The 11,196-nt window shown below is 30.6% G+C and overlaps 1 protein-coding gene and 1 long non-coding RNA gene across 3 annotated transcripts; one reads left to right on the top strand and one right to left on the bottom strand.

Annotated features, from left to right (window-relative positions):
* Positions 1–261: 261 nt before the first annotated feature.
* LOC131182212 (uncharacterized) lies at positions 262–1,919 on the bottom strand. The gene is made up of 2 exons (XR_009150476.1): positions 1,249–1,919; positions 262–431 (listed from the first exon to the last, which is right to left on the bottom strand). It is a non-coding gene; the product is annotated as an uncharacterized LOC131182212 (long non-coding RNA).
* Positions 1,920–3,207: 1,288 nt separating this feature from the next.
* On the top strand, positions 3,208–11,018 carry LOC110668662 (phenylacetaldehyde reductase). 2 transcript variants are annotated; one of them, XM_021829982.2, is made up of 13 exons: positions 3,222–3,362; positions 3,673–3,893; positions 4,289–4,455; positions 4,538–4,729; positions 4,872–5,034; positions 5,121–5,304; positions 5,379–5,466; positions 8,341–8,461; positions 9,028–9,200; positions 9,446–9,637; positions 9,867–10,029; positions 10,231–10,417; positions 10,630–11,018. In XM_021829982.2, exons 2-13 carry the CDS (start codon positions 3,776–3,778, stop codon positions 10,772–10,774), a joined length of 1,893 nt encoding a protein of 630 aa, XP_021685674.2. In that variant the 5' UTR covers positions 3,222–3,362; positions 3,673–3,775; the 3' UTR covers positions 10,775–11,018. The 2 variants fall into 2 exon arrangements, with proteins under 2 accessions (XP_021685683.2, XP_021685674.2); XM_021829991.2 differs by lacking the exons at positions 3,673–3,893; positions 8,341–8,461; positions 9,028–9,200; ... (2 more) ...; positions 10,231–10,417; positions 10,630–11,018 and having other exon boundaries at positions 3,208–3,362; positions 5,379–5,747.
* Positions 11,019–11,196: the final 178 nt, after the last annotated feature.

The raw sequence follows: 11,196 nt of genomic DNA, 5'->3' as shown, positions 1-11,196 counted from the left end.
TTGGAGTTTAAATCCCAGCTAAGTCAAATGAATAAAAGGAACTGGTTGAGTTTGAATCTCAATCGAAGCTTAACGAAAAGGAAAAAAAAAAAAAGAACTAGACAAATTAATTAGTTAAACTAGAAATTAGATCTAACCAGTCAACTTTAATTAGTCGGATTCTTTTTTTTTTCCTACCTTGAAAATTACTAAAATGACCAAAATTACATTTGATGAGTTCTTGACCTGATAATGTTGCTTTGAAGGTGATTCTATACTGCATAAATGGTAACCCTTCGCAATCATTTGTCATTAAAAATAATGATGTCACACCTTTATCTCTACTGAATAATCATTCTTCCGATGCTCTCTAAGACTGTGGATTCTAGCCAATCGAAGCTCTAAGATCCATAAAACTGATACCCAATATTCACCCTAAATTTCCTGCAAAACTGATGAGTTGGGTGGGGTGAGTATAAACTACCCAGTGAGTTGGCATTTACAATATACATCATGCAACAAAAAGAAATATAGAAGAAATAAGCTAAATGGATAGATAAAAAAAAGTTAAAAGAAGCTGAATAAATTGAATAATCAAATCAACATGCTATGCAATTCTAGAATCTCCAAATAACTCAAATTATATTCTTCCTATTCTCCAAGTGTTCCTCACAGATATAAAAATTATCAATAATTGTTACTTGACATCCAAAGATATGCCAGAGTATAGAAATATATGTAAAAATCATAGCAATGCTGTGTCAAATCTCGCAGTGGCAGCTCCACCCTCTCTATGGGTAGCCCTTTCCTATTGCACTAAACTGAACTGCTAGCACCCCTCTAACAGGAGCAAATATGTTAAATATAATTTTATATCTCATAGTGATACAAGCGCATATCATGATTGTCAATATCACAAACCATCAAATTCATAAACTCCAATAACCAACTTCTGCCAAACAAATCATTGCTACCCAAAGTAGCCAAGCAATTCCACCATAAATGCTCACAATCTTATAATTCTTCTCATAATTCTAAAATATTAAATCACATCTGCTGAACTTTGCTACTATCATCTATTTCTCTGTACAAGCTATTAGTCTCATCATCATTTACTATTTATCTCAATTTCACAATCTCCAACTCTCTTTCTAGACTTGCTAGTATGCATGAAATATTGGAATGGGAATGAGCAACAATAGAATGAAATTAGATTGAACAATAAAAATGAATCAAATAATCAACAAAAATATCGTAAATACCACTCACCTGACCTCATGATACTAACTAGCAAATATCACTTTCCATCCACTTAAAACCATAATCAAAAGCTCCTCCTAAAACCATAACAATAATCAATCAAAATCAACCATAAACTTCTACTTTTCTAATTAAAAATCTGATAAAATTTAACAGCATTTCCATTTAAATTGGACTAAACTCTCCGTCATAAATCTCAAATCCACAAGCCATTAATCATATCAATATTTTCAATTAACCAACTTATAGCTCTATAAAAATTATAATATCAAAAATAATACTCAATTCCATAATTTCCTTAATCATTAAAATATACTTACACCAAAAATCCAACTAAAATCCACATATATATTTCTCAAAAAAATATTCCACAATCATATAATAATTCAACAACTTCATATCCTATCTCAAAATAATCTTAGTTTCATCAAAATCACTTATTCAACTTAACTTAACCATCAATACCCAATCTGGCAGCTTGTGCATTCAAATTTATATATAATGATCCAACCGTCAGATAATATCAAATTTTAACTATATATTCAAGACATCCCTATACAGCATCATTAAAAATTTAAGCCTAAAATTGTGCCTATATCATGAGATATCAATATATTTATCCAACCCTTCAAATTCTGATTTTTTCATAAATAATTCTTAATCAGATAACTTATACAAAATAATTTATATCTCATAAACCACAAGTCTAAAATTCACCAAATTTTAACACAATAGCCTCAACTTCCCAAATATCATTTGTACCAAATTACATAATTTTTTAAGTTTCCTAACTATTTATTTTCCTCAAATTTCAATAGCCAAAATTTACAATTCTAATTGCAGACAGCCTGTGTTCAACAATATATTTCTCCAAATCCAACCGTTGAAAAATCACCAAATTCTAACCATAATTTCTGCACATACAAACCTCAAACATATCCAAAAATAACAGTGAAAGAAAAGCCAAACTCACCTAGATGGAAGAGAAACATGCTACCCCTGCTGAACCCCTGTTTTTGCTACTGTTCAACTTCTTCTCCATTTCTCTCTCTCAAATTCCTTGTACCTCAGATCAAAATCCTTCTTTTCCCCTTGTTAGTGTTCTTTCTTGCTAGAGAAACTCAGAAAAAAATCCAGTACCAACTCTCTCTTCCCTTCTCTTCTTCTCCTTCTTCCTTTCTTTCTTTCTTTTTCTTTCTTTTTCCTCCTCTCCTCTTTCCCGATTCTACTGTCCTCTTCTTTTCTTTTATATATTTATTTATTTATAGAAACTGCTGGAGAAACCAGCTCACGTGGATGTGCAGCTGCTGTCCACTTTTTTTATTCAAATTTCATTTTGGTCCCCCAACTTTCCAAAAATCCTATTTTTCATCCCAAAACTTCTATAACTTTTCTTTCAAGTCCAAGTTTAAATTAAATTTTTTTCTTCTCAAAACTTTATAATTTTTTATTTCTATTCAAATAATAACCATATGTAATATTTCTTCAAAAAATGGGGCGTTACAAATGATCTCTATTCTACCATTTCTAGCTTTTTAACTAGTCCATTCTATGAGAAATTGTAGGTTTATGCTATGGAGAAAAATTATCCCAAATGAGAGTTTTCCGATTTGTTGATGTTAAAGATGCTGTATTTGGACATATTAAAGCTTTTTGGGATGATTCAGTCCAAGAGCTTAGAGCATCTTTAATTATATCAAATTCTTGAAGAGTGTACATTTGTTAATCTGTACTTTTGTCTATATTTCCATGTTACCAAACAGGAAATGAATAATTAAAGAAAATCTATTACATATTATATAATCTATATGACTATATGACAAACAGAATCACCATCATCTATATGACTATATTTATATGTCAGAGTTTGAATTTTTTTTTACTAATTTCCTGTATTATTAGGCAGATACTTGATCATTGGGTCAATGGCAGCTCTTCCAGCTGTTCATGTTCCTGCCTATAAGAAAATGGTGTTGTACGTTACTTTAGGAGACAGAAGAAGAGAATGAGTGGAGAGGGAAAAGTAGTATGTGTAACAGGAGGTTCAGGTTACATAGCATCATGGCTGGTCAAGTTCTTACTCCAACATGGATATACAGTGAAAGCCACTGTTCTTGACCTAAGTTAGTATCTATTTCATTCTTGTTTATGCTGTTTTATTTCTTTTGATCTCAGTGTGATCAAGTAAGAATGATATTTTCTGGTTTCTGCGTAAATTCTTCAAAGTTTAGGTTCTGGGTTTGATTGCTTTATTAGCAACTTCATTATAATTCTGTAATAATGAAAATGACTACAATTACCTCATTGCTTGCCTGAAAGCCAAATTATTACTGTCCTTAGCTCTTCTATGATTTTTTTTTATTACTTCAGAAATTTCTTAAGGGATTTATATGTCAGAGTTGAATTTTTTTTATTAATTTCCTGTATTATTAGGCAGACACTCGATCATTGGGTCAATGGCAGCTCTTCTAGCTGTTCATGTTCCTGCCTATAAGAAAATGGTGTTGTGCGTTACTTTAGGAGACAGAAGAAGAGAATGAGTAGAGAGGGAAAAGTAGTATGTGTAACAGAAGGTTCAGGTTACATAGCATCATGGCCGGTCAAGTTCTTACTCCAACATGGATATACAGTGAAAGCCACTGTTCTTGACCTAAGTTAGTAGCTATTTCATTCCTGTTTATGCTGTTTTATTTCTTTTGATCTCAGTGTGATCAAGTAAGAACGATATTTTCTAGTTTCTGCTTAAATTCTTCAAAGTTTAGGTTCTGGGTTTGATTGCTTTATTCTTCTCATCCCTTCTCAGTGAGTTAAAATAAAGTTTTCACCACTGGTTTGTGCTCTCAGGTACTGACTGTACTTTTCTTGACACAGTTGAATACAAAGTTTGATTGCCAAGTTGCCCATTAATAGCTAGCTATTGGGAGATTCTCGGTTTCATTATGAACTTATGCTAAGCTACCACTTCAAAATTTTCACAATTTTATTCCTAAACTAAATCCATTTTCTTTTCCATAGCGTCCTTTTAATTCTGATTATACATATGACACAGGCGATCCAAAGAAAACCGAACACCTGCGAGCACTCGATGGAGCTAAAGAGAGACTTTGCTTGTTCAAAGCAAATTTACTGGAAGAAGGGTCGTTTGATTCTGCTATTGATAAATGTGAAGGTGTATTTCATCCAGCTTGCCCCCTATTTTATACAACTGATCCCAAGGTAATCTCAAGGATAATTGAAACTAAACTTGTAATTCTACAAAAAAATAAGGAGCTATTCCTGATTTGGTGTATATTTTCAGGCAGAACTGATTGATCCTGCAGTGAAGGGAACACTAAACGTTCTCAGGTCATGTGCAAAAGTCCCTTCTCTCAAGAGAGTGATCATAACATCTTCAATGGCATCAGTTATGTTCAATGGAAAGCCTCTGACTCCTAATGTGGTAATTGATGAGACTTGGTTTTCAGATCCTGCCCATTGTGAGTCAATAAAGGTAAGCATATATTGCCTGGTTTTTCAATGCTCTTATCACTGCTTCTGCAAACTATATATTCACATTGGTCATTATCAGAACTTCATTTAAACCGTTACTATAATACTTTTTATGGGTTTTAATCCATTATTTGGTTTTCCAGCATTGGTATCTGCATGCAAAAACCATAGCCGAAAAGGCTGCTTGGAAATTTGCAAAAGAAATTGGAATTGACATGGTCACAATACATCCAGGGTTTGTGATAGGTCCTTTCTTACAGCCAACTCTAAATGTCACTGTGGAGGTTATTCTGAACTACATAAATGGTAGACTCTTCCTCAATCTTTTATCATTAAATATAATAATCTCTAACAAGTCCGTTCTATATGAATTGTGGGTTTCCTGCATGCAGGAGAAACATTTCCTAATGAAATTTACAGATTTGTTGATGTTAGAGATGTTGCATCTGCACATATTCAAGCTTTTGAACAACCTTCTGCTAATGGCAGATATTGCTTAGTCGAAAGAGTTGTACATTTCTCAGAGTTGTTGAAGATCGTCCATGAGCAATACCCTACTCTGCATCTTCCTGAGAAGTAAGTTTCTCTGCTGAGTGATACAGGATTTCACAATTCTAGAAACTGCTGTTCATGATTTTTTTGCTTAATAGATGTGAAGATGGCAAGCCTTTCGCATTGAAATATGAGATTTCAAAGGAGAAAGCTAAGAGTTTAGGCATCAACTTCATTCCCTTGGAGGTGAGTGTTTTGGACACCATTGAATGCCTGAAAGAGAAGGGCTTTCTTGGTGTCTGATTCATGCTATATTGAAGGAGAAGTGATGCAGATAAATGCGAAGGAATTCTGTCTGCATTTCTGTTATGTTCCTTTTCATTGCCACAAGGATTATGATGTTCAAGAAGTCCAATTTGTTGAAATGTGTGTTGATTCTGGTGAATTTGATATAGGTTTTGCATTGGAAAGATTTGTACTTTGTGATGAAATACGATTTATACCATCTTTTATGGCTCGAATTATGAATTTGGAAATATGTGTAGACCCTAGCGTGTGCGGTTTCAATTCAGTTTGAAGTTTGCCTGGAAATCGGAATCGAACTAAAATTTCGGTACGGTTCTAGGTCAGTTCTTTATTGTTTCAGTTTCAATTTTTATACGATTCTCAGTTCTTCAATTCCAGTTTAGTTATCAGTTCTTGAAACAATTTTATATAATTATTTCTTTAAAAAATGTCATATTTAAATTAACATCTAAGTTTTGAATTGCATTATTAATACATAATATATCTTATAATATGTCTTTTAACTATTTCTAAATTATATAATTTTTAATTATAAAATGCATATATAATTTAGAATTAAGTATATTATATAATATAAAAGTATATTATATAATATATATTTTAACTATTTATTAATTATGTAATATTTCATTATAAAATATAACTATAATTATGAATTAACATATGTATAGTATAAAAGTACATTTAAAATTAAGAATTAGGTAATTTAATGTATTTATAACTAAAATTATTAAAAAATATAGAGAAATAAAATATAATTATAGGTGATATTTAGTTCATAATTAAAAAAAATATATATATATATATATATATATATATATATATATATATATATATATATATAATTATATTAAAAATATATAATATATCTAAGAAAAATAAAAAAATACGTAGAAATTTGATTCTCGATTCGATTCTGGTTCGGTATAGTTTCACTTCAGTTTCGTTATGGTTCCGATTCAATTCTTAGTGAAGAATCAAAATCAAACTAAAGTATTTAAATATCTTCTATTTGCTACGGTTTATCGGTTCAGTTCGGGATCTCGAGAACTATGCACAGTCCTAATAAACCTAATTTACTACAGATATAAATATATTAGATTCAAGTATTTAATAGGTGGGTCTCATCATCCAGATATTAGATAAACTAAGAAATGCATTCAAAGAAATCCTTTCCAATAATATATCCAATTTTATTTGGAATGCAATTAGTGTTTGATATAGCTAAATAAAATAAAGAATTAGTACATTTTAACAATTTCATAATTTAGTTAGCAAACGCAAAAATCCTAATAACTAAAATGGTTTAAAATTTAATTACACCCCAAAAAAGTTTAATTTAGTCTAGAAATAAAAAATAAAAAATAAAAAAATTGAGCTTCTAATTTTTAGGTTTAAATCAAGAAACCAAAAAATTTAATCCCAAAATTAAAATATTTAGATTCTTAATTTTTTATTTAAATCAAGAAATCGAAAAATTTAATCCATAAATTTTAATTTTTAGACTAAATTAAGTTTAAATTAAAACTTTTATACTAATTTGGATAAAAAGTTGAAAATGAGCTAAATTGAACTTCTCCAATAAATATAGAGACTAAATTGAACATTTTACCAAACTAAAATTATTTGTCAAATAAGGATTTTGCATTATTATTTTTTATCAAAATAAAAAAGCTTCCCATTTTTAAAAAAAAATACACATTTGATTAATGGTTTATATCTTTAATTCTATGGTCTTTAATATTTAAACATATTTATATTATAATCTTTTTTTAATTCTTTTAAATGGCATCAAACATCATCATTTGTCATCTTATTAAATTTACATGTTTAATTTAATTAAAAGTAAATTATTCAAATTAAATTTTAAAAATATATATATAAATAATTTTCTTATTATCTCAACATTTAATTATTGAATAAAATATAAAATTTAGCCTTGATTAATAGTTGAAAACATATCACTCACTTGATAGGTTTAGATTTGAATTTTCATTTTTCTACTCCCTTCACTAAAAAAATAAAATAAAATAAAAAATAAATTCACTTGGATCTATCTTTTTATAAAAATAACATGCAAATCTCTTTTTTTTAACTATATAATTTTATATGAGATAAAATTTATTTTTTTTTTTAATTTTTTGAAAATTTTTTTATTAGAAATTTTTTTTTAAATTTGAGATACTTAAGAAATGAATAAATTAAAAATACTTTTCGAATTAAAAAAATAAGTTATTTAAAAAAAACTTCTTTCTTTCAAAAAATAAAATTATTTTTTAAATATTAATAATTTTATTAAAATATCAAAAAAAAACTTATACATGCATATATAAACACATATAAATATTATAATATATAGTACCTGAAAAATGTCAAGTAGAAGATGAAATTTTAATTATGATATATTAAAAGATAAGTTATTATTTGATTTCTAAATATTAATATTATTTATAAGTTGATATTCTCTAAATAATAATTTTAATCAAAACAAAAATAAACATATTTTATTAAATTAATTCAAATAAATAATAATTAAATTATAATAAATTTTGTAAAATTCAATTTTATTTATATATTAAAAATAATTTTTTTAAAATAATTTATATTTAATTGTCCTTTTCATGATTGATTTCTTATGTTATATATTTGCACGGAATCACGATCCCACCGTATAGTAACTCCATAAGTCAGAGCTTCTAAGATCCAACGCTTTACTTCTTGTCAGAGAGAAAAAGCATAATCTTACTTCCTTCCCTTCTCCAATTTTTTTTCTCCTTGCAGGGACTCCACCTTTTAGAGCTAATTCACCGAGAGAAAATGAGTGGAGAAGGAAAGGTGGTCTGTGTGACAGGAGGGTCTGGTTACATAGCATCCTGGCTAATCAAATTCTTGCTTCAAAGAGGCTACACTGTCAAAGCCACTGTCCGTGACCCAAGTAAATCTCTCCCAACCTTTCTGTTTTTTTTTTGCCAATTACAAGCTCAGTTGGGTCATTTATGAACCTTAGTTTCTTTGAATGAGGTTCAGCTTTTCAAATTCTGGTTTCTGGGTTTTATTTTATACTGACTCTGGTTGTGCCTGTGCGGCTGTGGATGTAATTTTTATGTTTTAGTTCTGGGTTTGACTTAATTTGTTTTTCCATTTAATAAAATTTCAAGGGAATTTAATTGCTCCTAGCATTTTTTGTTGTGGTATTGTTGATTATTGACAATTTTATATCCTGCGATTTGCTTGTTAAAGAATGAATTGAGTCAGCCCTCAGTTTGATCAAGTAGCCGCATGACTTAATTTATCATGTATCTTTATTATAAACAAACGGATGAAATTAGTACCAATCAAGAAGGAGGGAGAGATAATATGCTAGCATATGAGTAAAATTTTACTAAACTGATGTGAAATCTTAAATTAGTTTGCTTGTTTTAGTGTTTACTTTCAACAGAACATTCAGTGTTGTCATTGGACTCATGCTTCAGCTCTTTGAATCTGTATTCTGTACCTCAGATGATCCGAAGAAAACTGCACACTTGCTTGCACTTGAGGGAGCCAAGGAAAGACTTCGCTTGCTCAAAGCTGATTTATTGGAAGAAGGATCTTTTGATGCTGCAGTTTATGGGTGTGAAGCTGTTTTCCACACAGCCTCCCCTGTATCCCTTCAAGCCAATGCCGATCCTCAGGTCCATCACCTTCGACAACCTTTTCACTGCCTCATTCCAATTAATCTTGATATGTCAATAGATATAACTGCCTCATTCCAATTTTCACTGCCTCATTCTCCGATTCTCTCTTGTAACTCGTGCACTATTTGTTCCTTAAATTTTAATTGTCTTCCTCATTTGATTATGTTGACATAATTACTGCTTGATAGGCTTAGTGTCATATAAGATATAACTGTTCATGGTAGACTATTTCTATGTATCAGGTTGAACTAGTTGATCCTGCAGTGAAGGGAACACTTAATGTTCTTAGATCTTGTGCAAAAGGGCCTTCTATCAAGAGAGTGATTGTAACATCTTCATTTGCTGCTGTTCCTTACAGTGGCAATAATCTGGCCCCTGATGTAATTGTTGATGAGACTTGGTTTTCTAACCCAGCTGTTTGCGTGGAACGCAAGGTTTGTCTACTATTATAACAGTCCTCATTATCCCTGAAATTAGTAACTTAAAAGAAGATGAAAAAGGGATATGGCCATCACGGTCTACCCTTGAGCACATCAATCTTGATTACTTTTCAATTTATCCATCCCAATTGGAATCTTGTTAGTTGTACAATGAAATCAACTTGAATTTGATATCATAATTAGTATTTTGGTTATGAGATAATTTGGCCTTTTGTTTCTCCAGCTTTGGTATCAACTTGGAAAAACATTAGCCGAGCAGGCTGCTTGGGAATTTGCAAAAGACAACAGGATGGATTTGGTTACAATAAATCCCGTGTTTGTTGTCGGTCCTCTTTTGCAGCCAACTATTAATCATTCTGTGGAGATGCTTTTGAACCTCATAAATGGTATGCTCCAGCAAGTATTTTATGATACACATAAGCTGTCTTCCATGTAAATTTCAAGTATTTAATGTTGGCTTCACCTTGACAAATTTCTGGACTCTCATATGATGACATGATAGCTTGAAAGTTTTGCCTTAATTTAACCACACAATTTTACATGATTTCTTGGGGACCAATTGACTGATTTTTTTTTTTTTATTGCAGGAGCTCCAGAGTATCCAGATGCATATTACAGATCTGTTGATGTAAGAGATGTTGCACATGCACATATTCAGGCTTTGGAGATTCCTTCAGCTAGTGGCCGATATTGTTTAATTGAGAGAGATCTTCACTTCTCTGAGGTTCTGAAGATTGTGCATCAACATTATCCTACATTGCAACTTCCAGAAAAGTATTGATTTTTTATTTTTTTGCAATCTATTGAATAATGATCATGTTGGACTAGTTATATTGATGATCAAGTTTTATAATTATGAGACTTCAGTAAGGATCATGGAATATGATCTCAAGTTCATTCTAAAATGGATATGAACGCTTAATGACTTACCATAAACGTCTGCCGATTCCGACAGTTAAGGGTCTTATGTTGTTCGTCCATTGCAGGAGTGGCCCTGGATTGAATTACTTGACAAAGTATGGGATATCAAAGGAAAAAGCGAAAACTTTGGGTATTGACTTCATTCCTTTGGAGGTGAGTTTGAAGGACACTATTGAAAGCTTGAAGGAGAACGGCTTCCTTAGCATTTGATTTTGGCTGTTGGATGGAAAGCAAGGCAAATATTACATAGGCCTTTCAGCTTCATTGTCTTTAGCTCCCTACTGCAGCAAGAAATTGTTGCTCTTCAAGATTGTCTTCATTTGAAATAAGTGGACCAACACATTTATAAATAAATAGTAATGTTTGTTTATGTTGTGTAAATTAAATAATATTTCATGTGTCACTTGTTTGACTGGTAGCTGAAGTTCATTTTAAGTTAGTGATTTTCTATCAAGTTTGGTCAAATTCATCCCTATCTGCACAGCAGAAAGATTTGACAGAATTACAATTGTCTGTTCTGATTTTACGAAGGCGAGCCATTCTGATTTTGGATGTTTCAAGTACTGTTAGTTCCTGTAATTTATACAAAAACTGATTTCCCTGGAAAAGGGGAAAATTTTGTGTTATTTGCG

This window comes from Hevea brasiliensis, chromosome 8 (genome assembly GCF_030052815.1).
Source record: "Hevea brasiliensis isolate MT/VB/25A 57/8 chromosome 8, ASM3005281v1, whole genome shotgun sequence".
NCBI lineage: Eukaryota > Viridiplantae > Streptophyta > Magnoliopsida > Malpighiales > Euphorbiaceae > Hevea > Hevea brasiliensis.
Note: the sequence above shows the minus strand (reverse complement) of the source record. Positions and strands in the feature narration are given on the sequence as shown.